The 26873-nt window shown below is 41.3% G+C and overlaps 1 protein-coding gene across 12 annotated transcripts in view; it reads left to right on the top strand.

The window, feature by feature from the left end:
* ptprsa (protein tyrosine phosphatase receptor type Sa) overlaps positions 1-26873 on the top strand; it is a 214242-nt gene that overhangs the window by 99408 nt on the left and 87961 nt on the right. For all 12 annotated transcript variants that reach the window (XM_058400387.1, XM_058400389.1, XM_058400388.1 and 9 more), the window contains 3 exons: positions 11297-11442; positions 12632-12773; positions 26514-26702. In XM_058400387.1, the coding sequence (XP_058256370.1) occupies positions 11297-11442; positions 12632-12773; positions 26514-26702 (477 nt within the window). The remainder of the gene's footprint in view (positions 1-11296; positions 11443-12631; positions 12774-26513; positions 26703-26873) is intronic.

Genomic DNA, 26873 nt, shown 5'->3' with positions numbered 1-26873 from the left:
AAGTGGAGGAGACGTTTTTAATCAAAAAGGAAAAAAAAGAGCCCTTGAATAAATCTTGTCTGTGGTAATAAAGCCTAGTGTGTGTGTGTGTGTCTGAGAGAGTGTAAGATCCAGACATTACATTTATTAGATTAGCTGCAAACAGGTTCAGAAACACAGACAAGCACTCCTTCCTGGCTGAAGGATACACTGTGAAGGAGGCGTGTCTTTTAAGTCTGTCAAGCCCAGCAAAGGCTTGGCCTATGTGCCAGTCAGTCCTAGTCAGTCCTAGTGAGGGAGGTGTGGCCTGTGTGCCAGTCTGTCCTACAGGACTGAAGAAGGTATGGCCTTTGCATCTGTCAGTCAAGGTGAAGGAGGTGTGGCCTTTGTGCCTAGCAGGCCTAGTGACATATTATTATTATTATTATTATTATTATTTTATTTTTATTTTTTAATATTAATAATAATAATTACAGTTATTAAAGCCTCTCTCTCTTCATTTGCATATTGTGGTGATAAATGCCTAATAATTTTTTCTTGCAAAAGGTGCCCCAAAAAAAAAGTTAAATCCAGTTGAATTCATTGTATTATACTGTATTACAGCTCAACAAAACACCTTAACATCATATTGCTGAGTATCTTTCAAACACTGAACATCAAGATGTGAATCGTATCAGTTAGGAAGTTGTGATACACAACCCCACTTTTTTTTTTTTATTCAGCTCCTCTTATCTGTCGCTCCCCAAGCTCCTCAGGGGAAGCAGATAATCAGATAACCCCTCTATCTCCCCAATCTCCCGCCAGCAGTGGCAGTCATTTTCCCACACTCCTCCACTGTAATGCACTCTAAAAACAGCCAGCCCCATGCTTCCGGCCAAACCGTGCCCAGACTACACCCAGCCCCTCTATTACACTGCTCTCTAACACCCTCTAAAACCACCAGCCACCACACACCCTGTCCAGTGAGAGTGTGTGTGTCGCCCAGAATATCCCTGCTCACCCCCTTGCGGTCTGTTCAGCGCCAGAAAAATCCCTTGCTTTGTGTTTTCGCTCGCCTCAACACACACACTGGGTTATTGCTCAATAAATGAGGCCTCTGTTTTTCCCCAGGTTCATGGCTAAAGCACAATAAGACTGGTAAAGAATCTATATTAAGGTATATGGGGCGAGTCAGAAAGCATGCTATTTTGCATTACTTTTCTTTTTGTAATGGCACATTACCACAGGCTGCTTGTTATTTCGTGATATTTTAGGGGAAGCAGAGTATAATGGAATGTTTTTATAGAGGACTGACACCATGATACTAAAATGTTCTTACTTGGTATTTGTGAAAAACTTTGAGCTCTTTCATTAAAAGAGGAAAATTGTGAGCTCTTTCATTAAAGGTCTTCAAGAATTTCTTAAGTAAATACAGTCGTAATGGTGGCACACCACAAATGCAGGATTTTCATTCACACTATCTGCACAAAAGAATTTAACTGCTTGATTCTTTGTCTGCATTCATTATACCAGAATCCAGAATATATCAGGCAAATGATTTTTGCATTATCATGCATTATGTGAATAAGCAACTGGGGAAAAAATGCACACAATTTTCTGCTTTGCTCCGAAGTTCACTAGTAATTCATTCATTAATCTTCTTTAAGTGCTATGTTCTGGATCCCAAGCATGTCCAAAGACCACTAGGCTCACAGGACGGTATACAAGTCCATCACAGGTACCAAAAGAGTTCACACCCAGGGGGAGTTTAGCCTAGCCATTCCACCAACTGCATGTTTTTGAGAAGCACCTGGAAAACTGGAGATTTCAGACAATAACAGAAACTCAGACAATAACAGACAGTAACTTGATCTTTAGAATAAATGAAATTTCAGACACAGTATGTTCAAAAATGTTATTTATTTTGCTCCATCCAGAAAAACATTTCCCAAAAGAAGCCACAGCTGGATTGAGCATCACATGTTGCCATGTAACACATGGACTGCCCACTGTGAATGTAGTAGCGTGTTCAGTGTAATGCACCGTATTATAATTTTATTTCATGAACACAGAAGAAGTGAAGCAATAGAAGCAGTAAAATACCCCAGTGCTACTGTACACAGTTTTAGAGTTCTAGGGACAGCACTTCTTCCAATCAGGTTAGTGGACCAGAACTGACTGTTGTATAAGTTAATGCAAAGAACCAGCTCTGGACATTTGACATGAAAAGCTATTCAATGCCTATAGTTGATTACAGCACCTCTGGCTATATTGTTCAGAATGCAGCCTGCATTGCCTTTTAATTTTAACAATGTCACATTTTGAACATAACCACAGATAAAACATACTCAAAGCATATGTCAATTCATAAGGTATGTTTCATCTCTGAAAATGAACGAAAGGATGTAGAAGAGCTAAAAGCAAATGATTCAGTGTATTATCGTAAGTTCGGTTTACATTCAGAAGCAGATTTTTTGTTCCCTAACCTTAAGGAGAATTAAATTGGTCCAGTCCCAGACCACATGAACCAATTCTTGGTCCTACTACCAGTAAATCATTTCCCCTTCATATATTTCTATTTTCAATCCCCCTGATTTATTTGCTGAGTGATTTTTGGTCTCATGCAATCTTTTTAAGAGTATGTCTCCAAAGCGTGTCCTCGCCAACACCTCTTAATTCTGATAGACTTGGGTTGAACATGACGGGGTGATTTCAGTAATTAATTTTTCTGTGAAGCTGCCAAGTGAAAAACTTCAATGCCCCTGGGAAAGCTCACCAACTCTCTCTTCAGCTGCCTCTCTCTCTCTCTCTTTCTCTCTCTTTCTCTCTCTTTCTCTGCCTGTCTCATTCCCTCTGCATGTCTACTCAGTTTATAGGTGGCTGCTTAAAATCTCTCATTACCTGTTTCCACTCTTAGCCACTCTGAAGCCCACCTGCCACTCTAAATTCCCAGTCTGAAATTTCCCTTTCAGCTCTGCTCAGCGTCATGTCACCGGCTTCGGCAAAATGACAGAGGTACTTTCGGGATGCTTATTACATCAGATCGGTTTTGCTCTCTAACTCTTTTGGTCCTTCTTGCTTGCTCATCCTCGCTGAATCACGTCTCACAGAGTCTTGTCTGTCACCACGTTTTTGCAGTAGTTGGCGTAGTTGTCACCATCTGCAGCAGATGGCGTCGAAGTTGACCTTCCTACCTCGCCCATCACGCATCACCTCCATCCTCACTGCCTCTAAATCACTCCCACTGCTTCGTCTGTAAGCAGATTTGCAGCTCTCATATTTAAAGTGCGCCAGAAATTTGCACCCCTAGAACCCTACAGGGCAACTAAATGCTGTGAAGCTGCTGTTACAATGAAATTTCTTACTTATAAATGTGTGGATATTTTTCCCTAGTATATATTTTTAAGATTTCTATCTTTGAAGTTTCTGATTTTTATTATAATCTTAAAGGAAAAAATCCAGCAAGTCCTGCAACATTTTCATTCCAGTGTACACTTTTACTGAGAACAGATGAGACATTTGCTTTACATATTGTAGCAGAGAATACTTCCTTCTGTCTAATCATCTTTAACCATCACTATACAGGTCTGAATAGAAAGTGTCATCGAAGCTGCTTTAAAAAAACCTTTCTGCTGGCTTTATCTCTCTCTGTAATTAGTATTTTTGCTACATTGAGCAAAATAATTGACAGAACTGCATATGATCTGTCTGCTGCAGAAGCCAGAGTCATTGAACTATGGCAATTTTGTTGATACATTTTCATCGACTATGTCTTTTCGAGCATCTGGACCTGCGGTCCAGTAACGGTGACCCCTGCTGTAGGATAACTAGGCAAGCCGGCAGGTTTTAAAGAATACAGTGCAGAATAATAATACTCTACTGCTTTTCTCTTTCTAATGATAAGTTGAGGGCATTATTCATCAACAGGGTGAGGTTTGGCTCAGTTCTGTGGTTTGATCTTGAGATTCTTTGACAGATCTATCCACTGGTGGCCTCAAAGAGAGACAGCGAGAGAGAGAGAGATTGAGGGCATTTTCAGGATCCAGTGCTCAGCATGGAATGCTTTGATATTGAAATGTGGTGAATGCTAACAGAAGCACTGTCCAGAGTGAAGTGGCTGCAAAGTCTTACACAGCTACTGGCTCACAGAGCGATGGCTCATTGCTCCATTTCAGTGGAAAGGTGAAAACAACAGAACATCATTTTCATACAATTGTTTAAAAACATATATTAACTCGTTCTTGAGAACTGCTTCTACTTGTTTCACCACACAAAAGAAATCAAATATTCATGAATGCAAATATGAAAAAATGCCACTGCTGAATGTCGCAGCAGTCTTGAACAGAGTCGGTCTGGAAATTCGGTCTGTCTATTTCTCTGGTTAAGACCGTACATTGGTTGTTAAATTCTGGTTGTGTTTCCGATCATATGTGTGGGTTTGTGGTTTAGCTAATCTATTGAAATAACTCAGACTTAAGCATGGGCAACAGGAATTGTTTAGTTTTTTACAGAAAGGCTTTTTTTTTGGAAAGCCTTAAATATTCAGCATCTCATTGTTTTAGATTTATTACATCCCTGCTTTTAGCTTAATTTATTCATCTCATTTCAACATTTTTACAGCTACAATCATCAGTATGGTCATTATATACCCACCTCAGTCGAGCAATCACACATGAAGCTAAACGAAGAGGAAAACATTTTTTCTTTCCTGAACCCTTATTTCCTTTTCTTGCCGAAAGCAGCTTCCAAAGCACTTAGCAAAGTCTGCAGGTGGCCATTCATGCAAACTCTGTGAACCATTTCCTGTTCCCTCAGGAGGCTTTGAATAATGTTAGATTCTTCCTTTGAGTCTCTAAGACTCTTGTATCAGACAGACATTTTAAAAGCAGCCACCACATATGCCTTCCCGAACATCTACCGAGTTTTACCTGTTGAATCCTGACTTGTGTAGCTGTCCCCCAAAACAATATCTGTACACCGAATTTAGAAATAATATGAGATGCAGAACTTGAAAGACAACATCAGAAAAGAACCCTCAGATTCGTCTTGTTAATGCTTCACTACTTCTTTATTATTATTCTTCCTGTTCCCAGATTCCCAGTTGATTCTGCTGTGCAGAACACTGTGAGAGCAATAGAAAAGGATGAGACGAGTCATCATTATCTAGCAGAAACAGAGTCTACCACACACTGGGGCTACGTGAAAGAGGAGACAGTGAACATGCCTTCTCTGATGTCACCTTTGAGGATCCCGCTGAATCACATTAGGATATAGAAAGGATAGAGCTCTATGTTCAAAATGACCTTGTATAATTCATGAGATTTTCTCCTACTGTCATATCTAGTCCAGCATGTTTCTTTTTTCAAACCAGTTTTCTTCTGATTTAGGTGATACCAATTCCCTCATCATTATGTAGCTGTCCTCCATCACAGGACGCATTCTAATTCTAGAGGGTGAAGGCAAAGACATGCTACCTTTGACTGATGTGAAGTCAGCCGCCATTTTTAGTTGTCACTTATGCAATATTAAAAGGCGGAGGTGCCAATTTTTGACCGTCTGCTATAGTGATTTGGAGGACACCTGAAAACTCTGCTTTCTAGGACTGACTTGTTAGCAAATTTGGCACATCTGATAACGATGATGAGTTTGTTTGGAATTTGTTTGGAGGAGCGCACTTACTGCTCGATTTTGGCCCGATTCTTTTTGTGAACAGACGTCCATGATTGGCTCGTGTCCCACAAATCCTCAGAGAGAGAAGGAATCAATGGCATCCTTCTGATTCAGAAAGCAAGGCCATTTCTGCTCTCTTGGACTCCGTCTGGATTTAAAAAACAGCAAAGAAAAACTTTAGACAGCTACACAACTTGTAAGCCGTTTGATCAGAGAGATGAGAGTGGGCAAATTTAGAACACAAACGTGGCCTCAATTTTCTGCTATGAAGATCCTTAGAGTCTTCCCGCATGCCTCTACACATGCACACCAAGGAGATCTAAGATTATTGTTTTTTTTTCCCGTCTGCTCATTAGAAAAACCTTCACAGCAGTCGACTACCCATCACGAGAGAAAGTGAGAGGATGGGAAGTTTCCATAGCGATGACCAGGTCTTTGTGAACGTTGTGTCCTGATTAATTATATTTGGTTACACTGGGGACAGAGGTGCTGCTGGTTAGTGAGACACAGAGAAAGCGAGAGATACGAGAGTGTGTCTGATGAGACAGGTGGCTTCAGAGCTGAAGACCCATGCTGAAGCAGCCTCTTTTCCGTCCAGCAGCCAGTAAAATACACCCTCGTTCTCTATGAACTGCATGTGCATGTACAAAAGAACCTTGTCCAGTCATTACTTCGAGTAGCTATAAAGTGGACGCATGCCGTGCACACTTAATCGTACGTGGTTCTCAAATGAGCTCTTTGCTTCTTTTTTTTAAATCAAGAGCACTAGTGTGCACAGGGAACACAATTCTGTAATTGGGCCTTTGAAGGAGAAGGGTGTGTAACACCCTCACTATGCCCAAATGTTCCGTTCACCCCTACAGATTAGCATCAATCAGTGTTTGAAAGGTACCTATTTTAAAAATAAGATAGACGACAAGTGCCTTTCATTCCCATCGCTGCTTGTAGGGGGGAAAAAAAACAGTAAATAGTGCTGCCATTTTGTGCTTCCACGTCTCTAATTCCACTCATAATGGAAGCCTTTTTTCAGCTCCGAAAGGTTTTTATCGATTATAGTGTTAGTCATCTAACTGTGTGTGTGTCACCTCTGGCCTCCCATTAGAGCCGATAGTGAGAGGCACACTGAACAGAGGGGCCAGAAGGGGCCTTCTTATCAAAGAGGTCCAGCTGGAGCTTCTCAAAGAGGATGATGTATTTGGAAATAAAATGAAGTGCCTTCATGCCTAGAATGGCCAAAATCCACCACACACAGTGCAGCTCTTTTTCTTTCTCTACTTCTTTTATTCTTCCTTACTTTCTCACTTGCACAGTCCTTCTCCCTGTTAGCAGTGGGCGGTTTGCCTGTTATTGGTTTGATTGTGCGCTTACAAACACCAACGTACACTGTCTGGTCACACATTTATCTCCTGATAAGTTAATAGACTTGTAAACCCAGTGTTTATAAGTTCTGTGAATGTGGGAGAGGTTAAGCCCCACTGCTCTTTATATGTCAACATAATTAAAAATATATATATTTCGTATCCAAGAAAAGGATGTAGGATGTAGATTCAGGTTCAGGAACACCAGGCCAAAGAATCAGATCAAAGAATTTCCTTTTTTTTTACTCCATTTTTTTACATTGACAACCTACCAAAGTCTCGAAAGAATCATGGCAAAACATCTGACTGTGGTGTGAGCTTTTTATTCTCTTATTATTAGCAAGTATTAGCAAGCCTCAAATTGCCCAGCTGGGTGGTGGTCATTACCATGGTGGGAAAAACCTGAACCTAAGGTACTCTAGGATACAGCGTACAGAGGAAAAGTGTGTGCAGTAAATCAACAGACAATGCAAGTTTCCATTTCATAAACTCCTTGGTGTGTATGCAGTCTGAACCTGCAGCAACATTATTCAACTTGAGCAACCCTTTATTTGTTTGTATCTACCTCTGAGTTGGTCTTGTGGTTGTCAGATTCATGTGATGAAGTGCTAAAAGCAAAAACTATTGACAAAGATGTAGCCTACGCACTGATGATAAGGTAGTGAGTCATGTAGGCTTTATGGTTGCGCTAGGTACAGGCTGCTACAGGTATCGTAATTACCTTAATCATCATTTCTAATATTAATAATTACAAAATACCACAAAGAAATGAATGAAACGGAAGTGTGAGTGCTGTTAGAAGAAAAGATGATAGGTGATACAGCCTGATGCAGTTACTGTTGCTACCTCAAAGTTGATCATTTTCCTAGTATTTGACCACATGAACTTGCCAGTGAGTGTAGTTTTTATTATGTGTCATTTTTAAAAAAAAAAATCAATTTATTGTTGTGGAACATCCTCTAAAACAAGTTAGTTCCTGGTAGTGTTATTGTATGAGTATTCAAGAACAGCCAGTGAGGGTATAACTCTAGATTGTTCTCTTGTGTGTATTATTGTGCTTGTGGCATGGTTAAAAGATTAACTTATAGGATATAAACAGCTCTTTTATTCTCTTGCAACTGATGTGTCATTTTCAATACTCATTTTTCCCACCCTTAGCTCTCTCTGACCTTCTTTTCATTTTACTCAATGAGAAATGGGACCTTAGGCAGCTTGATGCTAGCACAAAGTATGTTTATATAGTTGATTTCAATAATAACGGGTAGCTTAGTCAAACACACAGGCTGTCATGTTTATGATGGAAATATCAACCCTGTAATCCTTAACATAGGTAAACAAGGTCACTTCCATAAAACTCCAGAGACCTGAGATACCTGAAGTCTCTTGCTCCAAACTATGAAACTGGGAATTAAGAAAACAATAGAAACATGGTTTATTGAGTTCAATTCAATTTCAATTCAATTCAATTTATTTTTGTTGAAATGGAAGTGGAAACAAGTGAAAGACAGATGAACACTTGATCAGGGTGATGATCACAAGCCAGAGTTCTTGCTAATGAAGTTGTGAAGCCTACACAACAGAATATTAAGAGGGAGTATCCATAGAAGCTATTAATAGGGTCTACTTTTATTTCTAAAGGTCATTATTGAAGGATTAAGCCAACTGATACCATGAAACATTAATTCTACATTTTATAATAGTGAATAGGGAGCTTAGTTAATTTAGCAAGCAGGTGAATAGGAACTGAATGATCAGTGGTTAATGCTTTGGACTATTGATTAGAAGGTTATGAGCACTACCAGTACTGCCAAAATGTATCCTTCAGCATGCTTTAACCTATAAATGTTCCTTCTGCTTGTCCTTGTGAGGGTCAGCAGGCTGGGAAGGTAAGCACAGACTTATCTATACCTTACCACAGATTCCAGCTCTTCCTCTGGGATCGTTAGACATTCACAAACCAAGTGTGAGATATAATCTCTCCAGTGGGTCCTTGTTCTGCTCAGTGGTCTTCATTCAGTAGGACATGCCTGACAAAGCTCTGCTGGGAGCTGGCCAGGGGTCATCCTTGTAAGGTTCCTAAACTACCTAAATTGTCTCCCCTCAATTTAGAGGCTGGATTTTTGAGGCCAGCAGCTTTACAGAGGAACTTCATTTCTATTGCCTGTACTCACAACCTTATTCTTTCAGTCACTATTATAGATAAAGATAGGGACATAGACTGTACAGAGAGCTTTGTCTACAAACTGCGTTCCTGCTTCACAACTGCAGATGAGTACGACATTGCTGTCTCTGAGCTGCTGTCCTTTCCAAAGGTCTAGTCGGTCTAAGACCGCCCACCGAATAACTGCCTCCCTACACACATTTCATTTGACCCCTATCCTTCATCTAGCAGTTAGTGTGCTCACAAATCTCTCTTAATTGTAAGCTTTGCATCAAAGTGTCAGTCAAATTATCAACTGGGATGAAAATGTCTGTTGGTTTTTTTAGAATAGCTTATATCATTTTGCTGAAAAGTTGGGCAACCTTAGGCAAACTATTTCCCCAATTTTAGTTAACTAACAGAGGCGAGAGTATTTGATTTTGTATCTTTACAGTGGGGAAAAGTCTTATTTTAGATGGCCTACATTATGGCCATAATCACTTTAGAACCATAGAGTGACTAAGTTGTGAAATCTTGGTTCATGTAGCTCACAATGTCACTGATGTCAGACATTATGGGATTGGTACTGTTTTTACAATAACTCTGATATGTACTATGCGCAAAAGACAAAGAACCCTAGAGCACAAATGTCATATTGGTCGAGTCATTCTGGTTACGGGATACACAACCACCTCTGCTTCACCCTGTGATCAAGCTTGACTCAGTTCCTCATACAGCATGACTGATTCAGAATATTTGCATAGAATAAGTTTATTGGCATGCGAAGTGTGTTCTCTCCAGCCATGCGGTGATGGAACCCAGCCATTGCTTCAGATTCCAAATACAACTGGGCATTTGGGCGGTCAGTAGCTATCCAGTGCATTTCGGTGCCCTTTACAATGTCATTGTATTAAGAAGCTTGACATCCTGTTAGAGTGTGTACTGCGTTTGGTTATGATCCTTAATTCCCGACAGAGGAAATAGCTTTGGAAAGCCTCGTGGCAACATGACATCAAAGAGTGGCATGACCACTTTGATCCTTTCTGCAACAAGCCATATGACTCACACAATTTAAAATGAGTGCAAGCGTGTGTGTTTATGTCTGTATGATCAGGGGGTGATGGACGTTGGACTTGCAAAGCAGCCATTTATTTATAATGCTTTGGTTCCATCACACTCCCGCTTTTTGCTCCTCTCCTTGTCCTGCATAAGTACAGGAACTCGCCTATATGTGTGTTTATCTCTTCCTCCTGCTCAGGCTGCTCAGCCTGCGGACTCTTAATAATTAATCTGATGTGCTCGCTCACTCGTTTGATCATCTCTCCGTATATGTGCATTTGCTGGATTTTAACAAGTTACTAGTGAGACTTTCTTCTTACATCTAGTTGTGTTTAGATTGGCCTTCGATCCAGAAGAAATTTAGGCACCCGGGAGAGACAGAGAGATATTAGAGCCTGCTAATGTTGGATTGGATGAAATAGTGATGCAAGAAGAGTTAGACGTGTATTTAGTCTATCCATATTTCATTCAAAAGCTAGTATCCATTCTGCCCTATGCAGTAACAAAGCATTAGCTGTTCATTTATATGAATATATCGGTATTTATTATGGTTTAGAAAATACTGTGTTTATATCATCTCTTGTCTTGCTGAAAACCTTGATTAATATGTTTCCATGGATGCCATTAGTTATTCAGGAATTTGTGTGAGCTTTTGGAATGAGTGCAGTAACAGGGGCATTAGAAATCAAGACAAAAGGTTTTGTGATTTTTTATTCATTGTTCCTTTCAAATATTAATGGTCAAAATGTGCAGATTGTCTGTAGCATAATTACTGCCATTTTGATGCATGGGACCAAGTCATCTCTTGGCTCGAGCGCTATTGGACCATGCTCTCTCTATTATGTTTTTTTTTTCTTTCTTAGTACTCCCCACTATTCCTAACAGCTCTCCATTACCCAGATGAGAAAGCCCCAAGCTCACTCAAATTCCAGACCCTTGTTATGCCTCCTTTATGTTATGGCCGATCGCACTGGCAATAACAGTGGGGGCAAATAACATGCCCCCATAACAATAATTTATTGTTACTCTAGTAATGCAGTTATTGCTATTACAGCAGACTTCCAATGAGTGAGCCCAGTAATCATTCTTCTTTTTTTGTCTCCTCTACCAGCTCCACCTAGGTTCACCAAAGTTCCTGTAGACATGATTGGCGTCTCTGGAGGAGTGGTGTCCTTCGTATGCCAGGCAACAGGGGACCCCAAGCCGAGAGTGACCTGGAATAAAAAAGGAAAGCGTGTCAATTCTCAACGCATCGAGGTGAGGCACAAAGTGACGCTCTACACACCTCGCCACGCTAAAAAACACATACTGCATAAAACACTATCCTGTTCTTGTATTTTTTTTTGCCTGCTGAATGTGAATTTTGCTGTTAGCATTGTGTTGTACTCTGTGTGCAGAGACAAGTTGTACCATATTTATGATGTTTGTCTGCTGTGTTCCTCTGTCAGAGCACAGATGGCAGCTGTAGAGTCCTGATTGATGCTCAGCGCGCCTTAATTAAAACTGGCTCAGTGCTAACCATGCCGTCAACGTTCAAGACGGATGGAAAACTTGACTTGACAGATTCCATAATGTGCTCACAGATTGCCAATCTCGTCCTTTCTCCTTTACTGTGTGGTTTCAATCCCAAGTGTTTTAACGATCTTGGCTCAAATGATCATCTTATCATTTAAAAGTGGCTTCATGAGGAGCTTAAATTGATTCGAGTTTCCTTCCAGCCATTGTTTTGATATTGATCCATGCACTCGGCAGGCCAGTGTGTACCTACTGCACTGCGTCTCGTTAGCGATGCCTTTAGAGCCTCCTGTAAAAAGCCACCCACAGTGTCAGTCACTAACAACAGCGCTTTGTCCATGCAACATCCACTTAGGGTGATGTCTGATGAAATAGCACGGGGGAAAAAAAGTCATTCGCAATATAAGGTTTATTGTTTAACATACATAAAGATCTTGCATTAAAAGTGGGATCTGAGAACTAACGGGGGTGAGTGAGAGTCCACAGTTTTAGTACTATAGCCCTAGTTGTCCTAGTTATGTGATCATTTACTCATACTCATGAAAAATGGTGATGTGACTATGTGACGGAAGCCCAGCATATGTTGCCGCACTGATGATACAGTTGAAACAATAAAAATCTGGACATATTTCAGAATGAATTATGACTATTTGCTTAGATAATCACTAGCAGCACACAGCTGTCATACAACAATTATAAACAGAGCTAAAGATAATGTTCCATTGTAACCCTGATTAATTCTAAGCAGTCGTCAACGCCAAGTAACAGAATTTTGTACTCGTACTCTGTCTAAAATCTACTCCGTAATAATGCTATGCCTTTGGAACAGGATGTGGGTGCCCTGGTCAGGACTCCACATACATTTGGTCTTATGGCGTATTCTGTGCGATCATAAGAGGGGTTTTCTAACCAAACACCTTTCTATCTGCAGACCATCGAATTCGATGAAGGTGCTGGAGCCGTACTTCGTATCCAGCCTTTGAGAGCTCCACGAGACGAGAACATCTATGAGTGTGTGGCAGAGAACAGCGAAGGCGAGGTCAGCGTCCAGGCCAAGCTGACTATCATCAGAGGTAAAACCGCCTTTTCAGTCCACATCCGTACAGTCCTCTATGTGTGAAAAGAAAAACAGACATTATATACATTTTCTGTCTAAATTCTTTTTCAGCTTTTATTGGCAACGGATGAAGTGTAATAAAATACATAAATATATTTTTTGTAATACCCAGAGGTCTAAATGTGAAACAACTGGCAGTATTAATAGTATTTTGTTCTCATACTTGTGCCCTATAGCGCAGCTGCAACCATTTAATTCTGACAAAAAGAAATTCCCCGTTTCAAATGCGATTGGGCTACTGTTTGCAAACAGCAGGTGTGGGGATACGTCTCACATGGACATCTTGCTCTACATAACGTGAACCTAACATGGCCCCTGCTAACAAGGTGCGGTCCAGTGGGGCAGCCCCATTCAGTCTCCTAAACAGTCCTGTCGTCCCATCTGGCCAGAAGAGGCAGTGTTTCCTCATTCTGCTTTGTGATATTTATTTCCTGTCCACGCGCTGAGCCCCAGCCATCTGCCTTGTTACTGCTGAGCGCCTGTCCTGGCAGCGGCAGGGGCTCCTGGCTCGGCCGTGGCCCAAATGCACCGTTCTTGTAGGCAGCCCAGTTTTACATGAAAATCCAGGCTTTGGCAAGGCCCAAGGAGCTCAGCAGGGAGTAGAGGTCCCAGCGCTGGGGGGGAGTGACTGCCCATCCTCCTCCCTCATCCATCTGCTCAGAGCCTTCCTGAGCGGAGAGCTTTATCAGAACAGCAGCCACGTAAACACACACATGCTTACGCAGAGATTCAAACATGAATTCCCAGTGAACTGCACTGAGCATGCTTAGATACCCAACACAATGTCAACGCATACAAATGCTGTACATTTTTACATGCGTCATTTACCTCCTACATTCTGCCTGGCAGGAGGGCTTGGGATGTTTCTCAGAGACAAGATTATTGAAGTGTTTCTTTTTTCCACCCGTTAGCTTTGTTGACTGCTTAGTCACCTTGGCCTGGGCAATCCAGCACTACCTGTATTTGACACACCAGGCTGGCTTGGCTGCAAAGCTGCTCGGATGCGTTTTTATCCACCTCCTGGCTAGAGCAGCGCACAACACCCGTGAGCCGAATGCATAATATCGGCCATCTGCTTTTCCTCTACATCTCCTTTACAGAGTCCTTTGAGAGTCCTTGGTGGACTCGTGACGAGAAGACGGAAAGAGACACCTGCACTCTTCCATGCTTCTTCCTCGTCATGTCACTGTGTGAGTGCACATCATCTGTGTTTCTCTCTCTCTCTCTGCCTCTCTCGATTTGTTGACCCTGGCATCTTGCCTACTCATCAACTGCCAACCTGGAGCACTTGATATGGTCCAACGCAAACAGCAGCCCAGGTCTCACCATCTGCCTGCTTCCTGATATGTGTTAGACGGACACACACTGTTCTGCAGCCTGAGGTGGTGCTGACGTTGATTCTGGGAAAATTATTCACCATGGTACAAGATCACAAGATCAGTGGTTTCCAGATCATTCTGGGGATCCTACCTCTCCCTCCCCCCTAAAGCATTCTGCTGTTCTCTTCTTCTCTTTTAATCTTTGTCACACTTCATCTTGTTGCCTCTGAAGTGATATAGGCATGCGTTGTGTGTGACACTGGCTGCTCTAAACTCTAGTCACAGGGACCTCGTTAGTGCAGTTAGAGCCTGAGAAGACATGCAGCTCACAGCCCATTCCTGTTTGATCAGGAACCCATTTAATTGGCCATTCTCCTGTAGGACAAGACGTGTTTGTTGCACACTCCTTTGTGCAGTTTTAATTAGACCGCTCTGACCCCTGCCATCAAAACCCTGCCAAGCTCTTTTATTCCCCACTCATCTCTGACCTTTTCTGACTCGGCTATGCTATTTTTGAAACTACACTCCTGTTTATCGTGTAGAAAATACTTATTTGCTTCTCTTTTGATTGCTGTGTTTGAGTGGCACAGAAGAGAGAGAGAGATGCCCATGCTCTCACGCTGCTCTGTTGAGCCTTGCTGGTTGATCCGAGTTACTGAGTCATCCCTCCTCACAGCTCGTCTCTGCATTCCCAACAGATTTTACTTCAGACTGTGCACCAACCAAATCCCAAGCTGCCCAGGCCCACAGCCACTTTGGAACACGGCCTAATTCCACACCCTTTCTGCCTTTTCTCCCACTCATCTTTCTTCTTGCCAACTAAAAATTAGAAAGCCTTACTGTGCATGAAGTAACTTAATCATAATAATTGAAATAACTTACAATAGTAATGCCATCTTAGATGACAAGCTGATTAATCAGTCATAGAATTCTTAGTCAACTAAGATTTTCTCCATCTATTCATTTAATTCCTTAATTCTTCTTTTTTTAAGTGTTACAATGCTTTATCTTGATGGCTATTAGCAGGCAGAACTGAGCTAGAATGAAAAAAGCATTAAAGAATAAAAGCTAGAACATACAATATTTTTCAAACTTTAAACATGACAAAGCACTAGAAATCCATGAAATCATTGGGATGACAAATAGTATGATATGATATGCACAACATAACTCAGTCACGTTTTGAACATTTGCATTGTATAAAACTTAAAGCATACTATTACGTTCATTATACTTTTGGTGTGTTTTATTTGACTGGAAATACTCATGGCAGAAGTATTCAAAGTCTTGAGTGACTGCGTGGGGCCTCAGGTACAGCATGAGTTGGAAAATACCAAAAAATAAATATTTAAAATCATCAGACCTGCCATTGCATTTCTCCTAGGAGTTCTGCATCAGAGTTTGCTGGAACACAGAATTACTCCAATGGAGCTGTCTTCATTTTTCCCTAATAAAAGATTAAAATAACAGATAAATCAATCGACATTTGAATCTGGAATGACTGACAGTAGCCCAGGTGTTTTAACACATTCCCTAGAAGTTTGACTTAGCTAACAACAGACAAATAGTGTTTAGTTAAGGTCAGGGGGTAGACAGGGTGGAGCTTTGAATATGTCTAACTTTGTAACAGTCCTACAATCCGTATCAGGATACATGTGAATATAGAATACAGTGGATATACACACTTTCCAGTCGTCACCATTCACAGGCTGTGGAGAATGTGTGGTGGGGGTCTGTCTCAGGGGGGTTAGTATGAATTTTTTTTTTTTTTCAGGAATGGTATGAATGCCTTAGAAAGACTAACAGAGTAAGGCTGATTATGATGTTCTCTGAGCATTGTGGATTGGCTTAGCCATTAGCAGACCCAAAGTGTTTTACTGTACATTAGTGCAGCAGAGAGTGAACCCATTCCGGACTGAGAAATGCATGGGGTCAGGCTGGAGGAATGAAGGATGAGGTACAAGAACACGACGTTGAATTAAAGGTGCACTTAGTCTTGGTCTAGCCTCAATTTCCTGGCAACCGTATTGCTTAGACAGAGTAATAGAATTTGGAGAACAGAGGAGCATGCCTGAGTTACAAATCAGTCACTATTTCTAGTAGCAAGCCAAATAACAGCCAAAACTTGACAAGATGGGACTCTTCCTTTATGTGGTGTGCTAACAGTGAATTATGGACATCACTGTGGAACCAGTGACATCGGGCTTCCCCAAAGATAAGTTGAGAATCCTTTTTTGGCAGACGCTGTACAGAGCACAGAGTTTACCTGGCCACAAATTTTATTTGGAGACTTTTTGCAGTAGAAATATTGCACTCCCTATTGAAGGACCAGTTTCCTCTCACACATTTACCTTCTCCTCCTCACTGATTATGATCAATCACAATCCCTAGTCAAGGTCATATATGTATTAATTACTGTTATGGAAGAGAGTAACTGTGATAAATAAAGTGCCCCTGAAATCCATATAAGTGTTTCAGAGTTTTTTGTACATTTGTGTTAGCATTATGGACACCAATATAATAGTATTTCTGGACAAAATACAAAAAATTGAAGATATATTTTTATTTTATAGTTTGTTGCTTCCAGGAAAATTATGATAAACTTTTTGATGACTCAAGCTGTAGGGGTCTGGTGTTCATCTAATTAAATGGTCTGTAGAATGTATATGTCCCACCCACAGGAGTGGGTGGAGTTGCTGTACAGTAGCAGGTAATTAGCAGCTAACATGGCTGGTGCCTTTTCCTGCACACTATAACCATTATGTGGTTAAGAAAGTGGACAGGTGGAGTGAAGGTGGAGCTGCGAAAAGGACACACACTGCTCTTTATATTCAGCCAGTTTGCTAGGCTACTGGTGATTTTTTTTAGATTTGGCAAGTGTGTGGTTTATCTAAGTTGCTCTTGGCTGTTGTGTAAATCAGTCAAGGACATCAATATGCCATCACTCTGACTTCCTGTTTCAAAAGCATATGTGTGTAAATATGTCCACCTGTGGAATCAAATCAGAGTTCTCAGGTCATTTGTTGGGAGACGAGAAATGTTTGTTTAATGGTTCAAGGATGGAGAATATTTTTCAGAACTAAAACTGTAAATTGTTCCCATCTCCCTGTATAATTGATCCAGTCCTCAGCGTCTCTTCCATTAATCTGTCTGTCGATTGCAAATCTTTCCTTTGTCAGTAAAGGTCTATAATTAGCCGGGAGCCATGTGACTAGCCAGCATGACCTCAAGTTATGTTTTTGAGATACTCTGCCGTTAGCGCTAGTGGAGAGTAGAAGATGCTGTGCCTGCCATGCTAGCAGCAGTACACTAATGAACTTTATTTCCCCATTATCCTTGCAGTGGGGGCTCAATTGAAATGTTGACATGCATACACTCACAATCCCTCCTTTCTTTCCACTCCACTAAAAATGCATTAAATGAAACAGGTTGCGCTTTCAGGCTAAATAGAATGGATTATGTATCTCACCCATTTTCAAGATCATTAATTCTAAATGCAAGCTGAAAACCTGCCTTCCTGCTTACTGGTGCTTTCTGGGGATGGGCTAATTCTGTGCCCACAGGGATAGCCACCGCACACCAGCAGCTTTATTAATCATGACCCTTACGGACTGCTATCCATGAACTGGTCGATGGAATATCTCTTGACACAGATTGGTTTAGCAAAGTGACAACCCCAATAGTTTGTTACATTTCTCAAGTGGGTAGCAGGCAAGAATAAGGGAAAGACAGAATAAAAGCCACCCATCACCATTTCCTTCCTGCCCTGCCAGCCAACCATCACCATTCCCTTTCTCCTCTGCCACCCCCCCATTGTAACTAAGGAAACATGAGCTGGGAGGCAAATGAAGGCGCAAGAGATAGAGGTAGAAAACGGTACAACTCTCTAAGGAGGAAGCTTGCATCAGGGTGGATTTGATTAAGGCTGATCTGAGCTGGTATTATCACGCACACAGCTGTATTTGCCCAGTGTATCATCTGCATCCCGCACTCATAAACAAGCCAATTCCCAGGCCCACAGGCTCAGCTGCTCCCTGCTGCATAATGCATTTGTTTAGCAAAGCTAAGATCTAGCAGAAATCTATGGACTCTGTCACCGGGAAATCCATTATTGCAAGTGTACTATTTCAAAATGGAAGTTAGTCATTTAGCAATTGATGTCTATTTATATTGTGCGTCTGCTTCCACATCTGTCTTTTGGCTCATTCCATGGGCAGAGGGATTCTCATCACATTGAGCATGCTCAGCATTTTGTATACTGTTGTTTACTGCTTCTGCTAATAAAGACATCAAATAATTGGCAGTAGTGAGAAACCAGGATCAGGCACTATTGCAGAATCAAACCACTCCTTCCAGATGCATGGAAGAGCTTGCTGGTTCTGTGGCCAATCTGTGTGTGCCTAGTTTTCAAGGATAGTTAGCACCTTGTTGAATTCTTATACTGTGGTTTCTGCCATTAATACTGAGTTCATCACATCATACTTTATTTTAATCCTTCATGGAAGTTGCCAAGAGTTTCTCTTATTATGGCACTCAAAATGACATTGCAGCACTTGTTGAAGTTTAATATGCCTTCAGAAGCAAAATGATGGTTTGTTAGAACTATTTTCTTTTACAGAACACAGTGGGTTTTCAGAAATAGCTACCCAAAGAATGTTTGTAGCTTTATAGACCCTCCAATCCTTTCATCCAGGGTACCTGGGAATCAGTAATCAAGCGTCATTGGGCATTAGGAGCAGTGAGGGAGATAAATGGCTAAAACCCTCATCTCTGAGGGCATTCATTCTCCCCACTCTCACCAGCAATTCATGCAATGCCTGCTCAAGTAGGTCAATTTTGTGCACCCCTTATACGAGGCAACCAAAAAGCAAGAGAAGGCTATGGGGAAATGGGGAGGGAGAGAGAGAGAAAGAGAAAGAGAGAGAAGGTCAGGGTATCCCAGTTGTTTTGCTTTTCTTATTTGGGATAAATGTATAGACTCCTTCCCACACAAAAAGTGGGCGATCAGGTTGTATAAGCTTTCTGGGTAAAGAGAAGTGCTTAGCTGTTTGATTGCCTGCCACTGACAACACAGACTGTAGACTCCTGCTTCATGTCTCTTACCTAGCTCTACTTTTATTAGGAGAAATGCATTGCCTTAGCCTTTGGTTTTCATTTGCAGTGTTTGCTTCTGGCAGTGGGACGGGTGAATGAGAATAGGCATAGATGCTTTGGGACCTGAAATAAGAGATCAATAACAAGACTAGTGGGAGATTAGGATTGAGTGGCAGTCCTATGCGGGAACCTTTCATGAATAAAGAGGAGCTGGAGCAAAGAGGTACATATTTTATTTCCTCATGTATGAATATGACTTGGAGAAGAAGGGGTTGCATTTGATTTCCACCCAGATTTTCTTTGAGCACCCCATTCTTGGAGCACGAGCTTAGTTTGCCTAGTGCAAGGGGCATCTGCTAATAATTAAACAACAGCTTGTTGCCCTAAAAGGGCATTATGAACTCAGGCTAGTGCCTGCAGTGTCTCTCCCCTTTTTAGGCAGCTTTGGCACTGGAGCAGGAAAGACGAACATCTTTTCCACAAACATTGAATTTTACTTTCCTTCCACTATTTTTTTTCTTTTTCTTTTTTTTTTTTTGCAAGCATCTTGCTGAAAACTTGTTGTGCCCAAAAGCCATGTTATTCACTGCATGTAAAAAGCATAGCACTGCCACGATATTTGCTTAAGGCACATTCTTGCCCAGGAACAGTGCTTGCTGACAGCTGATTGGAGCAATCCCAAAATGGGATGGAATGTACCCAGAAACCAACAAGTCAAACAAAACGAGGCACTCAGCTTCCTCTCCATATGCTACTGGAGGTTCTTGCCATTCCACTTGCACGTCGGTATGTACATGTAAATAAATTAATTGATTCCTGGTGAGAGCCTAGGCCACAATTCCCTCCCTTGTCTAATGGCTTCTTAGCAATTATCAGCAATTATATCCATTCAAATGTTTTCCATTTACCCCCAAAAAGGCTTCATATTTGCTCTTTTACTCTGTGTGTAGGAACAACCCTGTTATTATAGGGTTAATTGCTTTTGGCTAAAAGCACAGATTTAAATGCTCATGTTTGGATACAGCACTTTCAGTGCTTTTGCACTGTTGTTTCTCCATTTATGTATTTTTTCTGAGCAAGGAGGGGATTGGAAACTATTTGCATTGTGGCAATTGTTTGAATCCAAGTGCTTTTTTCTTTAATACCAACGCTTTTTGGCCACAGCTTGGAGGCAAAACAGTTATCTTAAAAAAAAGAAAAAGAACTTTGCCAGTGGGTTTATTTTTCAAGAGATGTTGCACCTGCCCACGCATCCTCTGTCTTGTCCTTTAGATAATGCAAGTCTTTTGTTGTGATTTGGCAAAACAATGACAAGAAAAGTAAGACTCCATTTGCTGAGTTTTTTTAACTCAATAAAAATCGTATAAGGCATGCCATTGTTTTAATCCTTGTAACTATAATGCTATGGTTTTGTACAGTAGGTACTGTGCAGTTCTTGTGCTCCAAATAAACAGCACAGGAAATAGAAATAGCTGGATAGGAAATGTTGTTATTGACATTGTGCACTGCTTGCTTTAGCTTTTGTTAAGATTTAGTGGCCAGGTCTTGTCCCTGGTCTCTCTGCAGCATGCCTCTTAGGAACTGGCAAAGTACAACAAAGGTACTTCAGTGGATAAAAATAAACTGAAAAGGGTTCTTGTTTTGCTTTCTGACAGAAGATAGAGAGGTGCTATAAGCACTGTGCACTCTGTGTTTCTACAGTCCCACAAACCTAATTTACTAAGGTCACTAACATGATTTAAGAAAAACAACAACTGATACATTTAGGCTGTCTCGCCTTAATTCAGTTACCTTTTTTTTTTTCTTTGCCTTATTAGTTGTGAAGCCCAGATTTTCATAAACTATTTGATCGACCCCAGTTAGTGAAGTGAACTGTGTTTTCAATTTCTTCAGAAGCAGGAGCTTGGCCTCACATACATACTGTATTCATGACAGTATCTCCAATCCAGCCGTCTTTCCAAGCGCTTCCAGGAACTTCACTCCAAGCATGCACATTTCAGTCACTGCCGATAAAGGATCTCTGGTGGGAGCCACTTAATACACAACCTGTCAGAACATCTCTGCACCTCTCTCTTTATCACTTCAGAGTTTGTTTGCTCAACCCTTCTGATCTCCTCTCAAGACAGCTTATTGGAGAATGACAGAGCCCAGCCAACCCTTTCTGGTTTCCTCTCAGCTTTAGGCACCTCTGCTATTCTTCTTACATGTACCTACGTCTCCTTTATTTGTGCTGGTGGTGTATATATTTGCATTTATCAGCTATTTATGTTGGAGAGTGGGGGCAAAATGAAAGCAATAATATTGCTTCTATAAGGAATTAGTTGTCATGTCATGTCCACATGCTTGTTAAGAGCAGCAAAGATAAAAACATGCATGACATGATTCCCAGTGACACACAGAGTAAACGTAACTCTGTTTCTTTTTAATATAATTCCAGTTCTTTTTTGTATTATCTTCCACTCTCGAGCAATTCAAGCACTCTTGTTTCCTATAGTTTGCACACCTCTGATCGCAAGTCATATAGGTTCAGTGATTTTGAAATTTTTTAAGTCATGAAGTGCGCACTCAGCTTGACAGTTGAGACAGAATACATCGGAGCAGAGCATTTACAGTTTAAAGGTCTTACCCAAAAAGACTTAATCATTGCCTGGCTGTGTTGTGTTTGAACTCATAACCTTCCAAACAGTAGCCCAAAACCATAACATCTGAGCCATCACTTTCCACCCCACTAGTATTCACTACCCCAGCGGTTGTGTATGGCCCCGCCTTCTCTACCACTGACAAGTCTCTGTGACAGCTGTGTGGCAGAAACAGCTGGGCTTGGTCATGAGTGAGACGAGGCGTGTGCAAACATCGCCACATGTCATGGCTTAATTGTACAGTGCCTGAAAGATCCCGGGCTCCTCGAGTGATTGTTGCTCTATCAAAACTCAATAGGGGTGTGCTGGCAGATACAGGGGCATCTGTTTAGTGTCACCAGCGCATCCACATGCAGCCTGCTCATTTGTATTCCAGAGGTATAACGTCTGCATCCTGCAGATCAGCAACAGCCATTTTTGGCAGCACCAGACACTCAGGATGTTTTTCATGAAGGCAATGGTTAATAGCATGTAGCTGTGGCTTCAATCATAAGAGTCCCTTGTGTAGTAATGATATGGATGACTGAAAATCTTCAGAGAATCTTCAAGCCCTCAGGGCCTATGATATACTGCTCCCACTAATGTCTTATGTTCTGCATTCCAGAGCCTTTGGTCAACTTTTGCACTCAGAACTCTCTTTCACGGTCAGGAATTTGGTCAGAAACAGAACCCTTTTTTATTATTGCTTTGGGGACTTCTTTTTGAAGTTTTATTTCAAAAAGAACATCAAGACATTGTTGCATCTTTAAATAGTTGTATGCTTCCTTGTGCTCAGGTGATGAGTTTTCCTGGTGCCATGTCCCTGTCGCCTGTGCACTGTTGCGTGCTGACTTAAAATGACAGAACGTTTAACCCCGACCAAACCAGTTCCTATTTATGACCACAGCATGGCTGACAGAACTGCAAATGTTCTCTTTATTTTTTAAAACGTACCTTCATGCATGCATCTTAAATGCATGAATTGTTTTAAATGAAATATGCTGTACAAACACAGGTAAAATGTAACATTCATTCCTAAATCTATATCTATATAAATCTGTCTCATCTAACTATGTGCATCCCTCTTCCTGTCTTTCTTGCTTCGTCATATATATTTCTGACTCTCTCTATCTCTTCCTGTCTCCTTGCCTGTCTCCTCTGTATCTCTAGCCTTTCCACACATACCACTATAATAACAATGCCTTTTAATGGCCCATCCCTGACTGTGCTGAAGGCTGGTCAGTTAACCTGTTTACAGCACTGATTAAATCAGATCATTTCAGTAAGTGAAAGTAACAGGATTGACAATAAGAGCACAGGATATACTTCTAAAATGTGCTGCAGCCTCAGCTGCTTCTCAGAGGCTCTTTTATAGCAGTATTTTTATTGCGGTTATTTTATCAATATTTATATAGGTTAACGCATTTATTTATTAAAATGTACAAACTGCAATAAAGCTTTTAAAGAATCTGGCTTTATTTTATTTTTTATTTTATTTTATTTTAATCTGGTGTAATTGTGATGTGTTGTCTGGAAGCTTATTCTGTTTTCAAAAAAGATGATAAATATCCAACAAGCATATGAAATACATTTTGCCACTATCAGGCAGCAATCTTTAATCAATGGTTTTTGCTACTAGCGTCTGAGTAATTGCTCATACATATCCAGCTCATTCAGAAAAATCTAAAATAATGAAAACCCAGCAAAGGAGAAATAAAAAAAGAGCTTTTTGTGTTTGCATGCTGACTTGTTTGCTGTTGAATCTGCAGTGGACAGAGACATCGCAGGCCTGACTAGCAACAGTGGCCTGCAGCATGAACCGATTACCACCATTTTTCCCATAATAACAGTGCAGAGGAAACACAGATCCAGCAGATCAGAGCTCCCAAAGCAATTGAATTAAAGGCTTTGCACCTGTTTCTTTGCATAATGCAAGTCACAGACAACTATTAAAAACAATTACCCATAATGACATCACCCTCGATTTACACTGGTGAGGGTGGGGGGGCAGCTAATGCCGCAGGGAGCAGCACTTTGCTGGATTGCATGAACACACAACCAGCTGTTGGACAAAGTGGCCAGTGCACTCAGCCCCCTTCCTCCCAGAGTGCTCATCATAACAGCACCATTATCACCGCTGCTTAACAGCTTTTATGCCAGCCCAGAGCTGACCGCCTGAGCTACCCAGATATCAACCCCCTGTGAACTTCACCACTGCTAATTGCATTTCATTTGGAATTTTAGGGTGTGACACGACCCATAAGTCCTCTAAAATAGCAAAAAAAACAAAAGCACACAGACGTCAGCCAGCAGTGGCACTATCTGATCACTGAGAGAACAGCTTTCAGACAGCCGGGGGGCTCATTTGCACTCGGCGTATCACAAAAGGGGTATTTTTAGGCTAATCATTGGCCATTTGAAAACCCACCAATTAAGGCTCCTGTGTAGAAGGTTATCAGGGGAGTGACACATTGGTGCTTTGTGCTAATCAAAGCAAGATGTGAATAGCAAGGTCAGGTGGTAGAAGCTACCAGGTGTGTAAGAGTGCTGGTGCCTAATATTGAATCCTATACAGTTGTGTGCTTCCAACTTTGTGGCAACTGTTTGGGAAATGCATACAAACTTTTGCCCATATATTGTATCACCTGAAAATGATCTTTTTGTTTTTCTTGCACTCAGTCCTTGTTCATTATTACACTTGTGTCTTTATTGCCATGAAGCTGTTGCTATAGATGCAGTGAACTATTTGCCTTGAAACTGCTGACACTACATGCAGCAACTTTTAAATACTATACATGAATTAAAATTCTGTTGATCACCTAAACAACTGTTAACAGTGAAGAGACGTTTCCTTTGGACAGAACACTTGTTTTTTCTTATTCCTAAATGAAAAAATAATGGCTGATGCAATCTTTTGCTGTGCTGATCTACTGGCCACTCAAACTAAACTGACGTGTAAACAATCTTCAGTTCTTAAAGTTGAAATTCAATCTTATGTTATGGCTTAACACGCCATAAATTTTAGTGATAGAAATTTGATTCATCAGATATCAAGCTCTGCTGTTCACTCTAGGCTCCTCGACTCACCTTTTCCTTCTCTGGGGCTGTTTAATTAAGCATAGATCCAATTATTCTTAGTGTGTTTAAGACTTAATTCATGTGTCCAGGAGCAATCCTCTACTACACTGTCACTCCGTCACTAATCTACCCTCAAGCCTCGACTTTAGCACATTCCTTTGCCACCAAAACACTTGCTGCTGAGTATCTCTGAAACAGTTTCAGGTTCAGAGTAAAATGGAGTGAAAGCAAGTGTCTCTGCCATTCAGAAGACTGATTTGCAAGTAGACTGGGAGCTAATGAGAATGACAGGAACATCTCTGATGAGGAAGAAACAGAGGATAGGAACACTGAGTGTGTCGTTCTACACTGCTATTGTGGGATTTGTTGTTCAAAGAGGTGCCATATCAGCATGGGTTAATAATCACTAGGTAAAGTTTGTCCATAAAGCCTATACCAGCACAAATTCTTTTCACACCCTGAAGCCTGTAATGAAATATTTATCTCATAGAAAAAGGTGCCCTGGTAGGAGATTTCTCTGTTATGCGCATATCCAAGACAATTGTTAGTGAAGAGGCCATGGCTTGCTCTCTGTAGCAACTTTATCACTAGTGAATAGTGTCTTACTACACTACTCAGACATTTTCCTATGTTCCTCCCTGGCTGCTATGCCATGTGGGGTTAAACACGGTGACCTCTGAGGTCCGACTGAGCCACCCGGTGCCCTCAGGGTATCCACAGGGACTCTGACTGGCATATTGCATGTTTCCATCAGGCCATGACTTTTGTCTTTGCCCAGGGGCAGTTGGGTCACAGAAATAAGAGGTCTGTGTTTCTGCTGTCTTCTTCTTTTTGTTTTTCTTCATTTATTGCATTAAGGAGGCCAGAGAAGACTTTCGATTATTAATCTAAGCTAATTGTTGGATTATTGTTGGTCTGTAGTACTTAGGGAGGCAACCTTGTTCTTGCAAGTACTTCTTATAGATTGAGCACAACTTCTAATTTGTTCATTTGCTCAGTGAGTTTGTGTTAATATGCAACTTTTGTCTGTGCATTGACTTAGTGTGGTACTCAACTTTAAAGAACTTCTGGCTTAGATGTCATCTGTAGTCTCTGGGTGTTATTGTAGGGATGCAGTGAGAGATTGCAAAAATCCAGAATGGAAGAACACCAAAGTAAGATGATCCTACTGAGGCCTTATCAAGATTATCCCTCTCCCCCTGTGCCTCATTATATTGCCACTGAAGGCACTGGTGGCAAGAGAGCAAAACTGCCCATGCTTTGTCGGGGGGATGGATATCTGTCAATCATAGCAAGGTTTGCCAATCATGGGTGTGATTATGATTTTGTGTATTTGGAAGAGGGCAGATAAAAGTTTTCTCTGATTGTGTTACACTGCCCTGTCGAAGTCTGCCGTTTGTCTGACTTCATGAGACGGAAAGTGTGTGTTTTTGCCTTCACCATCTCTATTGGTAGCTGTTTGATGATAGAAGAGAGTTTACTGATCGGTGGTAATTAGGGAGAATATGTGTGGGGGGTATACAGTAGCACCCCATTATTCATATATATTATTTTGGAGTTTCTCATTCTTTCTTTTCGTTCCCACAGAGGACCTGCTTCCTTCAGGCTTCCCTAACATTGACATGGGCCCCCAGCTGAAGGTGGTAGAACGCACCCGCACAGCCAACATGCTCTGCGCCGCAAGCGGTAACCCCGACCCTGAGATCACCTGGTTCAAAGACTTCCTGCCGATTGATCCCAGTACGAGCAATGGGCGGATCAAACAACTCAGATCAGGTAAGATGGTCACGTTCCACTTTCCGGCAGGGTTTCTCGAACATGCTTACTTTTGCACCAAGACTTTTGTTGCAGGATTCAAATTGAACCCTCCTTGCAAACTTTACAAAGCTGATACCCAGAGGCTGTTATTGAACTGAGGAAGGTTAGTGCAGATTTCATGGTAGAATA

Source organism: Hemibagrus wyckioides, linkage group LG10 (assembly GCF_019097595.1).
Source record: "Hemibagrus wyckioides isolate EC202008001 linkage group LG10, SWU_Hwy_1.0, whole genome shotgun sequence".
In the NCBI taxonomy this organism is placed as follows: Eukaryota; Metazoa; Chordata; class Actinopteri; order Siluriformes; family Bagridae; genus Hemibagrus; species Hemibagrus wyckioides.
The sequence above is the reverse complement of the archived record's forward strand: the minus strand, read 5'-3'. Positions and strand labels throughout refer to the sequence as shown.